At 37.2% G+C, this 21,904-nt stretch overlaps 1 protein-coding gene across 5 annotated transcripts in view; it reads left to right on the forward strand.

The window, feature by feature from the left end:
* Positions 1-8,201: 8,201 nt before the first annotated feature.
* Positions 8,202-21,904, forward strand: part of BCLAF1 (BCL2 associated transcription factor 1) — a 29,627-nt gene continuing 15,924 nt past the window's right edge. For 2 of the 5 annotated variants that reach the window (XM_027085589.1, XM_027085609.1), the window contains exons 1-6: positions 8,202-8,335; positions 14,600-14,703; positions 16,463-16,576; positions 17,434-18,345; positions 19,627-20,292; positions 20,436-20,605. In XM_027085589.1, coding sequence (XP_026941390.1) covers positions 16,473-16,576; positions 17,434-18,345; positions 19,627-20,292; positions 20,436-20,605 — 1,852 coding nt within the window. In that variant the 5' untranslated portion in view covers positions 8,202-8,335; positions 14,600-14,703; positions 16,463-16,472. The remainder of the gene's footprint in view (positions 8,336-14,599; positions 14,704-16,462; positions 16,577-17,433; positions 18,346-19,626; positions 20,293-20,435; positions 20,606-21,904) is intronic. The other 3 variants (XM_027085599.1, XM_027085619.1, XR_003428416.1) reach the window with 2 other exon arrangements.

Below are 21,904 nucleotides of genomic sequence, written 5' to 3' on the forward strand. Positions count from 1 at the left end.
ACCTGTTCATAAGAATTCATGTGCTAGGGCACAGAAAGAAACCCACACACGTATAGTCAGTTAATCTACGACAAAGGAGGCAAGAATATACAATGGAGAAAAGACAGTGTCTTTAGCAAGTGGTGTTGGGAAAGCTGGACAGCCTTATGTAAATCAATGAAGTTAGAATACTCCCTCACACGATGCACAAAAGTAAACTCAAAATGGCTTAAAGACTTAAATATAAGACATGACACCATAAAACTCCTAGAAGAGAACATAGGCAAAACATGCTCTGACATAAATCGTAGCATTGTTTTCTTACGTCAGTCTCCCAAGGCAAAATAAATAAAAGCAAAAATAAATAAATGGGACCTAATCAAACTTATATGATTTTGCACGACAAAGGAAACCATAAACAGAGTGAAAAGACAACCTACCGACTGACTGGGAGAAAATATTCGCAAATGATGTAGCTGACAAAGGATTAATTTCCAAAATACACAAACAGCTCAGACAACTCAATATCAAAAAACCTAATAACCCAATCAAAAAATGGGTAGAAGACCGAAACACATTCCTCCAAAGACAGATGGCCAACAGGCACATGAAAATATGCTCAACATTGCTAAATACCAGAGAAATGCAAATCAATCACACCGGTCAGAATGGCCATCATCAGAAAGTCGACAAACAAATGCTGGAGAGGGTGTGGAGAAAAGGGAACCCTTCTGCACTGTTGGTGGGAATGTAAATTGATACAGCCACTATGGAGAACAGTATAGAGGTTCCTTAAAAAACTAAAAATAGAGTTACTATATGATCCAGAAATCCCACTCCTGTGCATATATCCGGAAAAGATGAAAACTCTAATAAGAAGAGATACATGCACCCCAATGTTCATAGCAGCACTATTTACAATAGCCAAGACAGAGAAGCAACCTAGTGTCCATCAACAGATAAATGGATACAGATGTGGTGTGAATATATATATATATATATATATATATATATATGCATATATACAATATAATATTACTCAGCCATAGAAAAGAATGAAATATTGCCATTTGCTGCAACACAGATGGACCTAGAGTTTATCATACTAAGTGAAGTAAGTCAGACAGAAAGACAAATATCATACGATATCAGTTACATGTGGAATCTAAAATATGACACAGATGAACTTATTACAAAACAGAAACAGACTCACAGCATAGAAAACAATCTTATGGCTACCAAAGGGGAAGAGGGGGAGGGATAAATTAGGAGTTTGGGATTAACAGATACATACATACATACATACAATACTACTACTATTTATAAAATAGATAAGCAACAAGGACCTAATGTGTAGCACAGGGAACTATATTCAATATCCTGTAACAACCTATAATGGAAAAGAATCTGAAAAAGAACACATATATATATGTATAACTGAATTACTTTGCTGTAGATCTGAAACTAACACAATATTGTAAATCAATTATACTACAATAAAATAATTAAAAAAAATAAATGTGCTAGGCAAAATCACAATAAAAACCACCAGGCTTTTGGGAAAAATAGGTTTGGGGTATAATACTCAAAAACTTCATCAGTTACACATGAAAAAAAAATAGGAACCCAACAAATATGGTAGCAGACTTTTACACATGTTAAGTGGTTAAGAAATACATAAATACTAAAATAAAATAATATTTTATCTTAAAAATACCTGAAGTTTACTTGTAGAGATGGGTATCAGGAGGGTTGTGAGTTGTTGTCAAGTGGTAGAAGGAGAGTAATCTGAAATCAGAAGGAAAAATGTAACATGAACGGAGGATGAGTGTGAGTTGAAGCAGCTGGTAGGTGTTGGAGGTGTTTGTATGTTTCAGTATTCCAACCCAGTTCAGTTCAGTGGGGTGTAGTTACTGCATTCATGTAGTAATTCCTGCAGACAAGATTGCACATAAGCATATTCTGTCCTTGTCTTTTTGACCTCACACACTTGAAGCACTTGCTTCCTTTGGTCTGGTAGTCAGTCTCCTAGATGGTCCCCAATGATCTTCACCTCTTGGTATTTACACCTTCGTGTAGTTTACTTTCATACTGTACCAGGGATTGGTCTGGGTGACCAATAAAATACAGTAGAGTGATGGTGTGCCACTTCTGAGATTAGCTTATAAAACACTGCAGCTTCTGTCTTGCGCTCCCCTTTCTTCTGTCATTAACTCGGGGGGAAGCCAGATATAGTATGGGGACACTCAGGGATCCTATAGAGAGGTCCATGTGATGAGGAACTGAGGTCTCCTGCCTACATCCACATGAGTGATCGTGGAGTGAATCTCCAGACTTCAAATGACTGCAGTCTCAGCTGACAGCTTGCCTGCAACTACATTAGAGACCCTAAGCCAGACCCATCCAGATAACCCCTCCCAGATTCCTGACCCACAGCCACTGTGAAATAGTACCTGTTGTTTAAAGCTGTTAAATTTTGTTATGCAGAGAACAAACACACTTGATTTCATTTATTTCGTACCTCCCTGGCTGGTCTTTCTCTATCTCCTTACTGGTTCCTCCTCCTCTTTTAACAAATCTATAACGGTTGAAATCCTTTGGGATTCAGTCCTGGGTCATCTCTTGTCTCTCTATATCTGTCATACTATGATATTAAGTATCATCTTTGTGCTTTATCTCTGAGCTGGAATTCTCCTTTGAACTACAGACCTACATATTCGACTTCGTATCTTGCCTGTCTACTTGGACGTTTCACAGACATCTTAAACCTAACATAATTAAAAATGGAATTCCTAATTTCCTTTCTTTCTCCCAAACTGTTCATTCTTTCCTTCCCTATCATTCTCTCCAATCTTCCCAATTATTATAACGGTATCAAAATCCAGCTAATTAAGGCCAAAACCTAGATAGCAACACTAATTCCTCTTTGTCTAAACTCCTAATCCAATAAAGCAGCAAGATCTGTCCATCCGTTTCCAAAATAGATTTACAATTATTTACATTTTCCTTTTCTCACAATGATCATTGTTACCTCACCTAAACTACTAAAACAGCCTCCTAACTGGTCTCCCTGCCCACTGTCAATCCATTTCTCAGAGATAGCAGCTTGAATGATCTTTTTCAAATAAATCATGTCATACCTCTGATTACAATCTTTCGATAACTTCCTACTGCAGTTGGAATGAAATCCAAACCACTTATGTAGTTTATAGGCTTTGCATGACCTGCACTTATCTATTTACCCTCATCTTGAACCGCCTTCCTCCTGATTCATTATGCTCAGTACCATTTTTTCCATTCCAGAAACATAAGGAGATCTTTTCTGCTCCAGGTATTTTGCACAGGTCAGTTTCTCTAACTGGAATATTCTTCCTCCTATTTTTCCTACTCCTTATCTTTTAGTTCTTCCCTTAAACCTTGTCTCCTCACGAGGACTTTCCTGATGAAGCATCCTCTCTGAAGTAAGTCTCCCTCTCATATTCTCTGCCACTTCCTTACCAGTATCAGACCTTGTATTATGTCTGTTTCCGTGTGTTCTGTCTGTCCCACTTATTAGATTGGCAGCCTCCTGGAGAGCAGTGTCAGTGTTAGTCTTTGTCACCACTCTGTCCCAAGCACCTGGCTCAGTGTCTGTACACTGCACATACTTCATTTTCGTGTGTTAAATGAATGGATGAATGGATGGATGAATGAATGAATGAATGAATAAGCATGTGGTGAAATCCCACCAATTCTTTAAAAGCTAGGCCTTCCCTCTTTCACCACTGGCACTTCTCCCATGAAGCTATCCTTTTGTTTCCTTTGCTTAGAGAGTTATACCCTATCTCTGCTAGATTTTGAGTTCCAACAGAGAAGAAGCAACGATGTCTTATTCCCATGATATCTGGACGATTATAGGTACTCAATAAATCAGTGGTTCTCAGATTTCAATGTGTGTGCCTGCCCTCACAGATTCTGCCTTAGTGTGAACTGAAATTCAGTGTGTGTCATGGTTTATTTTTAAAATAAGCAACCAAGGTTATTTTTGTATCAGACTTTGAGAAAAAAATGGTACTGCCTGTCAATATCTGTGGTGACTCCTCTACACCAGGCTTAATTTTTAGTTCTCATAAGCAATGAGGGTGAAATTTCAACACCCCAAGAAGTCTGGAGAGCAAAGGGTTATTGTCCCCCTCCCCCAATGTAATATTTCCCCATTTTTGGATATCACCATATTTTTTGAGCCCTCTATGTAGTTTTAGCTCTCTGCTTGTGATGTCAATTGATTTTTTTTAATTGTGTGTGTAGAACTGAGAATTTAGACCTTTTAGGGAACAGACACAGAAATATTTGTCTGCAGTTGTGTAGACAACTGCTTTAAAAGAAGGAGATGCTCTGCTCCTCTTATAACCTCTCTTAAGGGAGAAATGATTTTTGGTGGCGAATCTAATCATAATTCCATTACCACATTTTAAGTAGACTTTCCTCTCTGCTCTTTAGTAGTTACATTAAATAGCCAGCTGGCATAATTTTGGGGCAAAGATTTCTTATGAAAACTTTGAAAGTATTACATATTCCATTTGTTGCAATAATCTTTGTGAGGAAGATGCACGTTAATCTTGGTGGGACTTACGAACAATGGTTACCAGTTGCACTTTGATATTTTAATTATCTTTCAAAATGGAGAAATGAATATTAAGGAACGATACTGTAATAAATAATTCTTGAATAAATAATTTTTGTAATTTTAAATCTTGGGGGAAAACAAAAAACTTTCACATTCTTAGTAGGCAAAAGAGGATAGAAAGAGTGGGGGATGGAAAACCCAGTCAACTTGTGTTCACCAGTAGGAAGTGAAATAGATTAGGCAAGGGGAAACATTTATTTCAATAGCACAAATAGGGAAAACTGCCAGACCATTTGGAAAAATGTCTTCATAAACAGAAACTGACTCTACTCAAAGTATGCAATTGAGGATTCTTGTTTGTGAGCAACAGAAACCAACTCTGGTTAACTCACTCAGAAAAGAAATTTACTGAAAGATATCAGCTAGCTCAAAGTACAATGCACATTTTACCACAACTAAAGAAAAAAAAAAGGAATGAATGCAAATCCTTGGGAAGGATAGGAACAGAGGAGGCAGCAGAAACGATAGGAAACCCCCTCCCCACTGCCCGCCCCCAGTCTTAATGGAAACTCTGTTGGCCCCATTTCCTCTTTTGCCTGCTTCTCACTACTACTGTTGGGTTAGCAACGTCACTATTCTCAGGGAGTTAGGAGATAGGGACTCCAAATCCCCCCTCAACTTTAATTTCCCCAAATAAGAAAACAGTTCCAATATTGTTCAGCCTAAAAGCACAAACAAAATAAAACAAGCAAAACTAGTAGAATGAGGGAGTTTGCCTTAGTGGTCTAGCCTTCCAACCCCATTTTCATTCCTATCTTCTTTGTCCTTTTCAGACATCACGTCTTTTCCCGTTCTCCCTTTCAATTATCTTAAACAAAACAAACCAAAACCAAAACCCTAAGGAAAGAGTTTTATAAATACATTTGTGGTAAATTGTCAATGACTTATAAGTTAAAATTAGTTTACTAATTTATTAGATGTAAAATATTTCAGTATTCCTTTTGTATGCATTTATCTTATTTTTAAGTGACCTTTTATTTACTAATTGCTTTTAATTAATTAATTTGTTTATTTTGGCTGTGTTGGGTTTTAGTTGTGGCATGCAGGATCTTTCGTTGCACTGTGGGATCTTCGCTGTGGTGCGTGGGCTTCTCTATAGTTGCGGAATGGAGGTTTTCTCTCTAGTTGTGGCATAAGGGCTCCAGAGCGCGTGGGTTCTGTAGTTTGAAGCACGCGAGCTCAGTAGTTGTGGTGCGGGGGCTTAGTTGACTGGAGGCATGCGGGATCTTAGTTCCCCTACAGGGATAGAACCTGCATCCACTGCATTGGAAGGCGGATTCTTTACCACAGGACCACCAGGGAACGCCTGCATTTATCTTATTAATAAGGTTAGTCATTTGTTTACAATTTATATTTCTTCTTGGAACAATTTTCTATTTTTATTCAATGTCTTTTTGTTAAATGGGTTCTTGATTTTCCCCCTATGTTTCTCTCCACATTATTTGTATTTTCAACAGGAAACAAGAGAATGGAACAAAGAATGCAACTGTAATGGTGGAATTTCAGGTTTTGAAAGTAAAATAAGACAATACAGTGAAGTACATAAAACATGATCTAAATTCAAGATCCTCTAATTTTGGAGGTTGGTAAAAGCAAGTATCTCAAATCAAATGGATTTAATTCAAGGGAAGCCTGGACTGCTTTTTATTGAATTCTTCAGGTATTCAGTAACACCTGTATCTTGGTATAGAACTGATCTTTTTTCTTTTGATTTCGAAATACCTGATATTAATTTGGAATGAAGATTCTGTTATAGAAAATGTATTTGAAGACGCTAAAGCAGAGAGCTGAAACAATTCTCACACCACTAGCGGTTGAGACGTACCTCTAGGTATTTTGAGGTATTTACTATTTACTAAATTTAGAAAGTTTTTAGGTTTACTGTAAGTGCAGTAAAATTTACACACACCGGATACAGAGGAATTTTTGGTAGATTTTACTTGAGAGAAGGTGAGTATAAACCAATTTGCAGTCATTATTGTAAAGACAAGAATACTGCTAAAGTGTTCCAATGTGTCTTGTCTCCTTTGTTATTACCTCAGTTATTTGAAAGCACAGTTATACTACCTCACATTGAAAGGTGACTTCATTTTCAATGCATTTGCAATAGAATTGCAGAAAAAGGCTTAAGATAATATCCTAGCTTGCAAAGCACTGCTGTCAGATTTTTGTGTATTTTGAAAAAATGGATAAGGGCTTTTAGCCCTAAGGGGTCCCCCCCTCCCCCTCCTTTACCTGCAGAATAGTAGAGTTTTGTATTAAGCTATCAATGGTTAGATTTTCTTTTTTTTTTCTTTTAATATAGTTTATCCATTCAACATATATTTACTGAGCACCTACTAAATGCTTGGGACTTATCAGTGCACCACATAGGCCAAAGATTACTGTTTCCACATTCTGATGGTGGTGATGGGGTGAGGGGCAGGCTGTACAACAAGAGAAAACTGAGAATACATCCCATGAAAATCACGTATTTTTTCCAGTTGAGCTGGTATATTGGATTGTGAGGAGAGAACCCCCTAAGTACAGTGTTAAATTCACAACTAGGGCCCAATACTGGACTGCATTTAACTGACAGAAGACTGGTTGCTAATTACAACTTTGAAATCCTTTAAGGCAGTTTACGTGCCTAAAGAACAAAGTTATAACGATTTTAGGCCCAAAGGAAGTAAGTGCAGCAAAGTATTAATAGAAAACGTGCTATATGGCTCCTGCTGAAATTCTATCCAAATCAAATGTGGCTTGCCTATTTATAACCTGATTTATATTTTTGGCATATTAGACTGTGTTTCTCGGCCACCACAACTGATCGTTAAGCTTCGTGCTCTGCTTTATTTTCATGCTCATGCCAACGTCCCTAGGTTCCGAAGTGGTAATGCTTCAACCACGTCCGAGAAAAAGCAGCATCCTCTGACGCTAAACAGCCAAGAAGCCTAAGCCGCTTCGGAGCACTGCGGCGCGAACTCCGCTACGCGCGGTAGAGTTGGTGTGACGCCACTCAGAAAAGGGACTTAGATCGTGGCCATTTTTCTCCTTTCTAAGTGCGTCTGACATATTTTCTATCAAAGCAAAAGCAGCACTTCCTGGTTTCCAGTTGGCGTCGGAGAACTCGGCGCTTCCTGGCGTAGAGACGCAGTATGCGAACAGAGCAGCCCCTTGCCTCCGCGTCTTTTCCTCAGTGTGAGATTATCCTTTTGCTTCTGGCCTGGTCTGAGTTGGCGCCACAGAAAGCATGGACCAGACGAACAAAAAGTGGGGGCGACAGAAAAGTCCGGAGGGTTCCCTCAACGCAAGGCAGAGAGGCCAGCGTACCCAACCGTGTGGACCATCGACCTCAGGGCCGAGCGACAAGACCCCGCCCACTGTCTACCGCCACCCTGGCGGAGGCGGCTGCTAAAGGCCGGAAGGCGGGGCCGCCAGATCATCGCGCGAGACCAGCCACGCGACTTCCCAGAAATCCTCGGGAAACATCTTTTTAACGGCCAGGGAGCCGGTTTAGGGCGGAGGGGTGGGCGGGGCCTGCCCATATATTTAGCGGCACCGGAGGCCACGCCCCAAATCGGAAGTGACGGAGAGGAGCTAGCGCGTCGAAGATACCTCTATGGTTTTCCTCCCGTGCTTGAGTCGGGAAATGGCCGCGGTGTAGTTACGAGGAAGATAAGTCCTGGGAACCGTGCTTCGGCGTGTCAGGTAGGCCTTGCGTTGCATTCAAATCACTCAAAAGGCAGTGTATGTCGAGGAGGAATGAATATTGTTGAACCTTTTGTTGGTAGTGGCGGGTTGGCGGCGACAGGAGAACCCAGGAGACCTTGCGCCGTTATTTATGCGTTTCCCGGTCAGCTTCCCTCAGGTTTTCGAGGCACTACGGCCCGAAAAGGTGGGGGTGGGGTGAGCAGCGAGAACGGTGTGAGCGCGCGCGCGCGCGCGCGGCTCCGAGCCTGGCTCGATACCCACGGACCGCGCGGCCTTCTCATGCGCTTGCGCAGATCTCTCTCTTAATCCCTTCCCCCATTTCCTCAGCCCGGACCTCTGCTCGCGCCCGACTGAACGCTCGCCTCGCGCACGCGCGCTTCCTCCTCCCTCCCTTCGCCGCCTACGGCCCCTGAGGCGGCCCGAGGTACAACTTGTGTTCGTCTCTCGCCACCTTTCTTCCCGGCCTTTGGGGCTTTGATAGGATCACTGACGTGCAGCGAAGTGCCTTGGCTAGGTTAGCTAACCCCTTTCCGCGTCGTTTGAACTCCTTTTCCCCGGCTTCACGCTCCCAGTCGGTTTACGCCTTATTTTGGTTACCTCACTTTGTCTTAGGATCCTGTTCCGCTCTTCAGACCCCGGCATCGCCTCCGGGGTTGCGGGAAAATTTTCTTCGGGGCTAATCTAATCGGGCCCCCCGGTAACTCTGCTTTGAAGCGAAAGTGCACTTTTGACTGTAGCAGTTGGTGCCTCATCACGGTTTCCTAGTTTGGGCAGCGGGCCTTAGTCGATGGATCTAAGAACGGCCCCGCCACCCCCGGGCCTAAAGGGCAGTTGTGTAGTACACGCGAAGCCACGTCCTTTTTGCGAGTTTCAGCCCCTTGTACCTCGTTAGAAATGTTGTAGCCGTGGTTGGTACAGTTGGTGGTATACATGGAGGGGAGTGGTGAGTTGAGGTTAAGGACTTTGCCCTCATTTTATTTAAGTCCGTAGTTGGCTTTATTTACTTTTAAGGTTTATCTCGTCAGAATCAGTTAAAAGTACTGGCAGCTACTTTTCGATGTCAAAAATTTTTTTTTTATAAATCATTTTGAATTGAAAAAACTGAGACTAAAGTTGGAGGCAGATATGACCAGAAATGATGTACAGAGATTAGCTGCTTCAGACTTGTATCTTTTTGCAGCAGCGCCTTTAAAATTTTTTTGGTATTAAAAAGCAAAACAAAATTTCTTATCTCTCAATGTGAATTTTCCTTCCGATTGGACTGTAGCTGGGAAGAAGGATTGGGCTGCAGGTCAGACAATAAAGAACCTTTACAGAGGAAAAACCCCTACCAGTTTATTTGCATTATTATGTGATCCTAGCCAATTTAGGGTAGGTAATCTAATCGAAGATTTGTGTGTCTGAAATAACTCACTTTAGGTGAACAACCTAAAGCCTGTTTACTGATGGCAGTTAGCTTTTTTTTTTTAAATACCACACTTTCACTGATACATTGTGGTAAACATTGAAATCCCCCTTGATTCAGATAATTAAAATGGTGGCAAAGGAAATTTTTTAGGCAGAGCTGATTCTTGACTTGGAAGAACAATAGTATTTTAGTGCTTGGAAATAGACCTGTAAAAACTTGTCACTTGGTAGGCTCAGGTCTAGTTGAGTTTATTGAATGACTTAATGTGGGCAGCTAGCTGTACTAGATTAACTATGTGAGTCAAGACTTAACAGAAACGAAGAAAGTCTTTTCAATTCTACATAGAGCTTTGGATTGGGAGTTTCCAGAAGCTACATTCGAAATCATTAGTTGACCACTAGCTGAATTCTCCTGTGTAACTTACAGTGATTTATTAAATAACAAGAAGTAGGTAAGGGAATCAAGAAGTCCAACTTATATCTCTGGGTAGTAAGTGTAAATGTTTAGTTTATAGTTGTAGGTTAGGAATTTGTTCATTTTTCAACTCCAGTTTCTTAAACAGTGGTCATCAGTATTACGTCGGAGTCTTAAATATTTAATGTTTTATTTGTTCTCAGGGCTGGGAAAGAAACAGTCTACAAACATTAATGTAGTAATAATACAGGCTTACACTTGTGTATTATTTTGGAATTTTCAAACACTTTAATTTTACTTGATCCAGTATTTGTCCTTATACTAGGTGGAGGCCAAAAAAGGTAGAAAACTTTTTAGGGCTACATGAACCAGGGATTGGCACACCCTGGTCTAGAACGAAGGTATTCTTTCTTCTCAGTTCTGTGCGCTTTTTTTTTTTTTTTTTTAAAGCTGGCTGACAAGGAGCTGGACAAAGAACCAAAAATTTGCAGCTAAACCTATCATTTTTTAAAGCTTTTACTTGTGGAAATTTTCAAGCACAAAGTAGAGAGAATAGTGAACTGTTTGTTATCTAGGTTAAATAATTATCAGCATTTACCAATTTTAATATTGGTTTTTTTCTGTTTCTTAAAAATTTTTATTTTATATTGGCACATAGGTGATTAACAGTGTTGTGTTTCAGGTGTACAGCAAAGTGATTCAGTTATACATATACATATACCCATTCTTCAAATTCATTTTTTCTGGAGTGTTTTAAAGCAAAATTACTTTTTTGTAATGCTGGTTAATGCCATATCAAACTTAAATATAGTAATCATTTGAAGCAGAATTAATAAACTGCAGTTAAGACTGTCACAGACCAGGTTTACCAATAATGATAGTTAACATTTGAATGCATACCATGTGCCAAACTTTAAGTTGCTTACATTTATTAGTTCAGTTTGTTAATTTTAAACCTATGAGTAAGTATCGTAATTAACCTTATTTTATAAATGTGGAAACTGAAGCTGGAAGAGATTAAGGTAATTTGTCCAGTGTTGGACAGCTAGTTAATGGTCAAGCCAGAATTTTGAACCTAGTCAGTTGGAGTAAGAGTCATGGGATATTAATTTTAGGATTATTGAAGATGTGAATAGCAATAATTTGTTTACAAAATCTGGAGCCCAGATTCCCTGAGTATGATAAAATTAAGACGGCTCAAGTATGCTTGATAGGGTAACCTAAAGAATCTCTTCTGGAGGAGCTTCAACTTGTGTATTTTGTTGAGCCCAGTTGTCTTTGCTCTTTCCATCACTTGTGTTCTAGCTGATCATCATGTTATTATTCCATAAACGATATGCTCTGTTAAGATATTTAAGAACTTTATTTATTTTTGGACCTGCTGCCTGGCTTGAGGGATCTCAGTTCCCTGACGAGGGATTGAGCTGGGCCACATCAGTGAAAGCCCAGAATCCTAACCACTAGGCCACCAGGGAACTCTCTTTAAGAACTTTATTTAAAAAAATAAAGCCTGACTCATTCTCTTGTGTTCTTCACTGGTTGGTGAATCATTTGGATAAAGGTGCATGAAGCACTTTATTCTCTCTCTCTTTTTACAGTGTGTTAGTAAGTGATCTTGTTTAGAATGGAGGGAAGATTGATTTGACATTTTGAATTATATATGTAGGTTATGGCCACATCAGGCACCTGTCAGGGTATCGGAGAGAGCACAGGAGATCTTGGTCAAATTCTGGATCAACTTTTTACAGTCTGTGACCATGGGCAGCCTAAAAGGGCAAACAGATCTCCTGTTTTTGCCCCCAAATTTGCACTTCTTCCAGATACTTGAGCCCAAAACTTAGAATTTAGGAGCACCATTGATTTTTTGTTTTCTTTTTTTCTTTTTTTTCAATTCCCTGTGCTTCATACCACTAACAGTCTGTGAGCAAGTACTGTTGACTCTATGTACTTCCAAACCAGATTCTGGATTTGCTTCTTTTTTCTTTCTTTATTGCTACCACTTTATCCAGGCAACCATTATATTGAACTTCAACCTTCTAATTTGTCTTCAAGTTCTTCTTTCCAAGTTGTTCATGCTCTACCCAGCAGCCATCTTAAATCATATGGTGTGACTTCCCTGATCAGGCTTTCCAGGGCTTTCCCATTACAGTTAGAATAAAATCTAGACTCTTTACTCTGGCCTACTTACTAGATGCTATTTGATTTGCTCCTTTCTTGTCTCTCCTGTTTTATCTTATACTCTCTCCTTGATCACAGCGCCTCAACCTTCTTACTGGTCTTTTTGTCCTGAATTTGCTACATTTGTGTCCTTTGCCTAGAATGCTTTTCTTTTCTTGGGTCTTTGCAATGTTCCTTGTCTTTAGCTTAACTGTTACCTCTTTAAACACGGTTCAAGGACCCACCATAGTAGTCCTGCTCTTCGCCTCTTGACATATTACTTTTTTGTTTTCTCTCTTCCCCTAGCTTGAACATAAGCTCCAAGAGAGTAGGGAACTTAATGTCTCACTTAAAGTGTTATATTTCCTACACTAGAATAGTTGTGCCTGGCTTGTGATAGGCACCTTTGTTGTAAATTCATATGAATTCTGAAAGCTTAAATTCATCTGAAAGATGGGGTTAAATATGTAGTTTATAAGATTATGAGGATTAAATCAGGTGATTTTATTTAAAGTCACCTAGCACAGTTCTGGGCACATGGTTGGTAGTTAAATTTGCTGTAATTTGTTGATTTCTGTTCTTCTTTAGTTGTTTTTGGGAGGGCAGGGACCTTTTACAGTTATGTCTCCCATAATATTTAGCACAGTGCTTTGTACATAGATTTCATTAAAAAAAATGGAGATTACAGTCTTTGTACTATCTTAAATATTAATATATTATTAAATGTTAAATATAATTTACATTATATATTATTAAGTATATTGTGTGACATTTTATATATGATCATTGAGTTCTTGGTATGGATACTTGAGAATGTATTCATAGATTGTGAACAAGAATGTATGTCTCATCTACTAGTCTAACAGCCTACAGCCCCTCCTTCCTCACTGCTATTTCTAGTGTATATTTTCTTGGAACTTCAGAAAATCATCACTTGGAGTAAAGAGAGATTTGGCAGTTGGTTCTTCTCTGGATATATAGAAATTAAAATTAGCCTTTTAGAATTGTTTGGGGGAAGAGTTAGCTAAAATGAGCCTTGTATCACTTCCAGCAGTGAATCAGTAGTATTGGACTTCTAGGTCAGCATAAAGTTTCATAACAACGCACCAATTTAGATGATGAGAATTTTCCTCTGCCCACTTGGGGGATTTGATATTTTTAAAACTAAACATGCAAGGACTTTAGAAATCTTTTTGTTTCTGTATCCATGACCTTTTGTTTTTGCTAGTTTTTATTTTGGTGTATTTCCCTTAATTGCTAAGTTTCTGAAAGCTCAGATCTCTTAATCCCCTCAGCTGTAGGGCCATGGGTATTTAGGGGACATATTCTTGATTTACCAGTTTAATTTTAATTTCTTCTACTTTGTATTTTCATTGTTATTACATTTTTCATTGGATTGATAACTTGGTAAGATTCACAGATTTTCATATTAATGTTTTTTTTTCATTCAAGCTGGTTTATGAATTCCTTGAGTATAGGCATGTACAATGTTAATTGTTTAGTTTCTGCTCCCCTAGTGTTTTTTGACTGTTCTTTGCACATAATTGATAATCACTGAATGTTATTCATTAGGCTAAGTTTTTCAGTAAATACTGAAACTGCTTAATAGTCTGTGCAGAATTTAAATTTATTTGCATAGTAATGGTAAATTAGGAAGAGCATTGGCTTCCAATAGATATTTGTTTCATATACTGGCTGTTCTTTTATTGGAACATCTGTACATGTATCAGAATGCTTTTAGGCACAAAATTAGAATTACTGTGATGGCTGTTACACGAATTTAAAAAAACAGCTTCAAATGAAACCAAACTGTATGAAAGGAAGTGACCAGGAGAGAATAAGGTAAATAGCAGAGCACTAAAATAAACTCATATTGTAGTTAAGTTACGAACTGTAGCGTTATGAATACTAACTATAGATACACGACATGTTTTGGTATACCAAGATGGCCACTTATGCCAGCCACTTTGGAATTTTCTGATAGGATGACAGCATAGCTTCTGTTTTCTAAAGCCCAAATTGCTAAAATTAGAATTCAGGTGTTTGAATTAAAGGTGCTTCAGTTTCATAATGCACTGCTGCATTCTGATTGAAACAAAAAAAGTTAAGTTCCTTTAAGCTTTTGTGGTTAAAAATTTATTTCCTTAATCAGTTTTCCATTCCCTGAAATATTTAGTGCCTTTATTAAGAGTTTTTTATAGCAGTGTTGAGTGTGATGCCTTGTAAACAGTGGATTTTTAATTTACCATAATTCAAATTCATATTTTTTTTATCTTTGCTAGGAGTTTGAATTTAGAATTTAATTTCTCAGAACATTCTCTCCAGGAAGAATTTTACAGTATCTCAAAGACTTCACTTGATTGCTTGATCCTGCATAAAACCCAAGGTAAATAATATCCTTTATTCTAGTTTTCAGTTTTGGCTTATTTAAGAAAATGTGACTTCTGAACTCATGATTTAGACTGATTAAAAGTGATGTGGTCTGAAACTCTTGGGGGCTTTCTGGTGGCTTGTATGAAGTAAGCCAGATTTTAAACGATAGTTTTAAGGAAAAGATTGTCTATCTCTTCTGCTTCTAGGTTGTGTGCCTGCTTCTACTTCTATAAACACATCTGCTTAAAGACTCAGAACACACAAAGTTATTTAAAAATAAAACAAGACAAAATAACTCTGCTTATTTAACTACCTTCCTTTATGCATGCAAGAGGAGTTCTGTAACTTAGCTTTTTTCCCCTTATGTGGGTGTTAAGGTAATTAAAATTGATTGCTTATGTGCTAAGCATTGTATTAAGTATATTACATGTATCAACTTGTTTAATCCTCACTGTAACTCTGAGGAGAGTACTGTCTTTATGTATTTCCTAAGTTACTTGGAATTAAGAGTGAGAGAAGACAAAGCTGGTATTTTTCTCTTTGAAGATAGATATGTTTTGTTTTAAAATAAATATTTGACACCCCTTGAATTTGTCATTTAGGTGGTTTTTTGGTGAGGAAGTATGCAGACATTGTCTCCTCTATAATTCAGCTCATCTTAGTACTTTCAAATAGTATTTCATAATACTGAGCAAAGTCTAGGTAGGTCAAATAAGTGCCCTAAAACATTTTGGTAGTAGGAGAAATGGTTTAAATATATGGCAATTGCAGGCTATTAAGAAAGTTTAATGAGTTGTTTTTTATGGAAAAAATTACTTATTTTGTATAAGTTAGTGGAAATTTGGAAATAGTGTAGCAGGAATAAAGTTGGGAGGCATATGTACATGTTTAATTTTGTGAAGAGTAAATCTTATAAATTATTTAGTCCTGTTACTGATTTCTGTGAGGTCTGATTATTGTATTAAATACTAGGTAGTGTTTAGAAAAGTTACAATGCTGGTGCCCAAGTTCTCTTTTTCGTGTAGTTCCAAATTATCTCTTTCTTGCAGCAATCTCTTCAGTTTATTCATCTTTTATCCTTTTCCATCTTCTCACCAGAAGGCTACAGGGTGAACCTAGGCATTGTCACATAAGTCCATTTTTATTCTGCAGTCATGACTATTGAAAGCAGAGCCATGGCTCCAGCTGTTCAGACTTAGTGACCTTTATTCTACTAGGAGACTATCCATCACCATTCCAAGCAGTATTTATTGTATACATGGAGTGGTCAATTTAGTCCCAGTTCAAGGCCATAAAGCACTTATGATGGCAGTCGGGTAGGTTTATTCTGTATTTTTTAGTATTGCGCCACTTGTACTTTCTTTTTTTCAGGTTCGTTATCTGTAATACTCTGATGTTATTTATCTTTTTTACAGGAGAGGTAGGCATTTGTATTGGGCATGGAATAACATCTAACATGCTGCTGTAGTCTGATATCATTGCTCTTTCTGGCTTCTGCAGCTGCTGCCTTTTTGGATTGAGGCACATAGGTGGGGCAGTCCATAGAAATCTTCTGTTGTGTCTTCACTATACAGTACCTGTCATGTAGGTGAAAATACAGTTTTAGTTAGGGATAATTGACTGTCTTAGTACTCATATGAATAATGATGAGTAATATCCTTTGAGAAACTTACGTCTTGTAAATTCAATTTGTATCCGAAAATAAGTTAAATAATTGAAACATCTTCACTTGTATTGTGATTTTAACCTTTTTCACTCTCTCATTTGACTAGGAGAAAAGAAATGGGTCGCTCCAATTCTAGATCACACTCTTCAAGATCAAAGTCTAGATCACAGTCTAGTTCACGATCAAGGTCAAGATCACACTCTAGAAAGAAGAGATACAGGTGAATTACTGTGCTTTTAATTCCTTAAATAATGATAATAATCATATCAGCTAATACTTATGAAGTGCTTACACAGAGTGCTACATTCATTAACATGTTTTATTCTCAAAGAACCCTGTGAATGGATCTGTTGTTATCCTTGTTTTAGAGTTAGTTCACTGGGGGTCTTGGAATGTATTTCCTGCAGATAAGCGGGAACTGCTGTAATGTTAAGAGATGAATTGGATAATGTAAGAATTATTTGGCAGTAAGCAGTCTTTGCATACTGTTTCATAGTTTCTCATTTCTGACTCTGAGGTCTCAATAGGTTTATTGTTTAAAAATGATAAACTCTGGTTGTCTTTCTTTAAGTAGTAATACATACTTAACATAGAAAATAGAGACCACAAGTTGAAAATAAAAGTGACCATAATTTCATTACGAATTAATACTTGTTTATGATTTTCCTGTACTATTTTTCTAGGCCTAAGTTTTTATTATGCATGCATTTAGCCAATGGTATCTCACTGGTGAATATTCTTCCATGGCATTACATTTTCTTTTAACACTATCACTTTAAGTGCCTGCGTAAAGGTACTGTAATTTGTTAGTGTGTCCTGTTGTTGGTTGTCAATTTTTTCCCCTGTTTTCTGTGCCTTCATTCCTAAGCCCTTTATTTTCTCAATATTTACCTTAGAATTGAGATTTTCTTCATTGAAAACAGTAAACTTTTACTTTTGTATAAATGAGGGCTTTTTAAAAAATAATACATTTTTGGCTTTGACACTTTATTTACGTGTTATATTCAACCAGAAGTATTTGAGATGGTAGGATGTAATAGTTTATTTTTCTTGGATTGATATTTATTTCATTTTTAGTTCTAGGTCTCGTTCCAGGACATATTCAAGATCTCGTAGTAGAGATCGCATGTATTCTAGAGATTATCGCCGAGATTACAGAAATAATAGAGGAATGAGACGACCTTATGGGTACAGAGGAAGGGGTAGAGGGTATTATCAAGGAGGAGGAGGTAGATACCATCGAGGTGGATATAGACCTGTTTGGAATAGAAGACACTCCAGGAGTCCTAGACGAGGTCGTTCACGTTCCAGGAGTCCAAAAAGAAGATCCGTTTCTTCTCAAAGATCCCGAAGCAGATCTCGCCGGTCATATAGATCATCTAGGTCTCCAAGATCATCCTCTTCTCGTTCTTCGTCCCCGTATAGCAAGTCTCCTGTCTCTAAAAGACGAGGGTCTCAGGAAAAACAAACCAAAAAAGCTGAAGGGGAGCCCCAAGAAGAGAGTCCTTTGAAAAACAAATCACAGGAGGAACCGAAAGATACATTTGAACATGACCCATCTGAATCTATTGATGAGTTTAATAAATCATCAGCCACACCTGGTGATATTTGGCCTGGCCTTTCAGCATATGATAATAGTCCCAGATCACCCCATAGTCCTTCACCAATTGCTACACCACCTAGTCAGAGTTCATCTTGCTCTGATGCCCCCATGCTCAGTACAGTACACTCTGCAAAAAACACCCCCTCTCAGCATTCACATTCCATTCAGCATAGTCCTGAAAGGTCTGGGTCTGGTTCTGTTGGAAATGGATCTAGTAGATATAGTCCTTCTCAGAATAGTCCAATTCATCACATCCCTTCACGAAGAAGCCCTGCAAAGACAATCACACCACAGAATGCTCCAAGAGATGAGGCTAGGGGACGTTCCTCATTTTATCCTGATGGTGGGGATCAGGAAACTGCAAAGACAGGAAAATTCTTAAAAAGGTAAGAACTAAGAGAATTCAGATTATAATATTAATACTTCTGATCTTGGAATTCTTTTTGGATTTTAAGGCTAAAAATTGCATTGTGATGTGTATTTAGCTATTTTTACTCCTGACTTCCTTCAAATAAGATAATTCCAAGTTGGTTTTATTCATATCTTGTTAACTTTGGAAGTGAAGTATTCTAATAAATGTTTATGAAGCTAATTCATATTCCTCCTTTTCATTTTATCCATTTTTAGTCAGTCCAGAATTGAGAATATAAATGAGAAATTGAGTAGCATAAAGCATAACTAATGGTTAACATGTTGTAAACACAGTAAAAACAATATAACTAATGGTTAACATGTTGTAAAAACAGATTAATTTTATAAGTGTTAGCTTATTTTGTACTCTTCACCATTATAAAGTGACCTACATAAATAATGCAATTATATTACATGTTCTTGTGTGGTATTATAAACAGTCCAGCTACCAGTTTTTAACGAATGTACCTGACTAGAAAAGATAATAAATGGTATTTCTTACCCAAGTAAACATTTCAGAGAGATACTTGGTTTGAATTCTAATTTCAAGCATTGCTAAAGGTTACTAAAAAGCTTAATGAAAATGGGTTGCTAAGGTAGTGTGATTGACTTACAAGTGAGGGAATACTGCAAGCATGCTATTTATGATTTAGTGCTATACAATCTAAAATTAATTTTCTTAGTGGACTGATACATAGTTTCTACTTAATGTTGCCAGAAATCATCATTTTCTACTGCAAAGTATATATGAACTATTTTGTGGTCTAGATAGACTATTAAATATCTAATATTAATTACCTTGAAGTCCACTTTTTAAAACTCTTATTTATATTAGATAAGTGAAATAGTCTGAGATTTTGAGTATAATCATAAAAAGTAGAATTTTAATAGATAAGTATATTGTTTATTAGTGGTTTTTAGCCTCAGAAATTAAGCTGTGTTGTATGTTCTAGAATCTCTGGAAATTTGGATTTGTTAGTGCAGAATTGTGGACTATAAATAGAACAGGCTTTTGAGAATGGCTTTACTTTTTTTAAACTTTAGGAAGTCTAATATGTAAATTTATTTAAAAACAGTACATAAGCTGTATGGATGCTTTTAATGCTTTTTAAAAGTGGAATCTGAAAAAGCACTTTTCAGTAGGGTTTTTTGCTCTTATTACTGGTCCTGTGATGTTGGGAAGCACAATTAAGTATGCAAGTGATCTGCAATGAATGCAATCCAGAGTTACCATCCTCTTCTTTGCTTATTCACAGGTTCACAGATGAAGAGTCTAGAGTATTCCTGCTTGATAGGGGTAATACCAGGGATAAAGAGGCTCCAAAGGAGAAAGGATCAGAGAAAGGGAGGGCAGAGGGAGAATGGGAAGATCAGGAAGCTCTAGATTACTTCAGTGATAAAGAGTCTGGAAAACAAAAGTTTAATGATTCAGAAGGGGATGACACAGAGGAGACAGAGGATTATAGACAGTTCAGGAAGTCAGTTCTTGCAGATCAGGGTAAAAATTTTGCTACTACATCTCACCGGAATACTGAGGAGGAAGGACCCAAGTACAAGTCCAAAGTTTCATTGAAAGGCAATAGAGAAAGTGATGGATTTAGAGAAGAAAAAAATTATAAACTTAAAGAGACTGGATATGTAGTGGAAAGGCCTAGCACTACAAAAGATAAGCACAAGGAAGACGACAAAAATTCTGAAAGAATAACAGTAAAGAAAGAAACTCAGTCACCTGAGCAGGTAAAGTCTGAAAAGCTCAAAGACCTCTTTGATTACAGTCCCCCTCTACACAAGAATCTGGATGCACGAGAAAAGTCTACCTTCAGAGAGGAGAGTCCACTTAGGATCAAAATGATAGCCAGTGATTCTCATCGTCCTGAAGTCAAACTCAAAATGGCACCTGTTCCTCTTGATGATTCTAACAGGTAATCCACACTGATACCTAATAAATAATCTGTGGGTGGTTAGTTAATAATCCAGTTAATTATTTTCTGAATGTACTTACCATTTTCATATTCAAACCAATGGTATATTTTGTTTGTATGTGTCTGTTACCGATATGCTCCAGACCTGCTTCCTTGACTAAAGACAGGCTACTTGCTAGTACACTTGTCCATTCTGTCAAGAAGGAGCAAGAATTCCGATCCATCTTTGACCACATTAAGTTGCCACAGGCCAGCAAAAGCACTTCAGAGTCATTTATTCAACACATTGTGTCCTTGGTTCATCATGTTAAAGGTATGTTTAGTATGTTTCTTATCGTGAATTAAATTTATCTTGTAAGTAAAAAAATGAACAGCTATGTCTAATGATTAATGCACCCCAGGGCTAGCAAGTATATATAGACTATTAAATTTTTGGAAAAATAGCACTACACGAAAGAGCTAACAGTCTGGTTAACATTAAGACCTATTTAGTAAAGTGATTTTTAATATTTAATAAAGTGATTAAAATGCTAAATAGAATTAAAACATACCCTAAAAATTTGTATTATGATAAAACATGACATAGATTTATACAATGCTAAAAGTCTTTTTGAAATGTACCGTAATACTGTATTTGAAGTGCAGGGTGCTTACAGATTATCTTTGATTGCATGCATGGGACTTGTATTAATGTACTCTTGGCATTGGATTTATAACAAAGTGGGGCAGTATTGTTATTATGAAGAATTTCTTTTTAACTTTTAAAGAAACTTGAAACCAGTGGGGAAAAACAGTATTAATTTCCTGTGTTAATTTTGTATTAGTTAACTTGTTATAATATTTGGCTTTTTTATATGATAAATAAACAAGAAAAAACATTATTAGGAGTTTTAAAGGGGAAAAATTTCAAGAAATTTATAAGTATGTTGGATAAGTAGTGATTCTGTGAATAGTGACTGATTAGGATAATAATTATGACATTTCTTTAGGTCCTGGGGTTGATAAGGGTGTTCGTTTCAACTGAGTAGTGATGTTCTATTTTCACTAGTATGTAGTTTTCGTTTCAAAGTTACTAATAATTTTCAAAGGTTTTAGCATGTGACTTTTTGGGCAAATAGAACTTGTTTTTATTATTTTGGTTTTGTGTTTGAAAGGCAGTTTACTTTGAAATAGTTTCTTACCCAGGAATCTCCATGGCTGTTGCTCTGAAAAGCCGTTTTCTGAAAAGTTTGTCTTTGGATGTGAGAACAACTCATATTAGCTGAAACTTGCCTTTAGCAAATTCTTTATGCATTTGATATTTCAAAACAGTGACTAGTTAATGAATTTCATTTTGACTGTAATTATTTAAACATAGTAACAAAAGAGTTTTGTTATTTGGCTATAACTAGGTTTGTGAACCAGTTTATGACCATATTACTGTGGTGCATAGAATATGAAACGTTAACATTTTTTCTTTTTTCACCTTTTTTTGACCTGTCTCCACATTTTACAATTTATTGGTGAATTTTGAGATCAGGTTTTCATAAAATTTTTCCTTTTTCGTTTTCCTTTTTTTTTTAAAAAAAAAAAAAGAATTGTAGTTATGTTTCATTATTCGTATTGTGCAACC

This window comes from Aethalodelphis obliquidens, unplaced genomic scaffold, assembly GCF_003676395.1.
Source record: "Aethalodelphis obliquidens isolate GAN/ISIS:26980383/991018 unplaced genomic scaffold, ASM367639v1 scaffold3, whole genome shotgun sequence".
Lineage (NCBI taxonomy): Eukaryota > Metazoa > Chordata > Mammalia > Artiodactyla > Delphinidae > Aethalodelphis > Aethalodelphis obliquidens.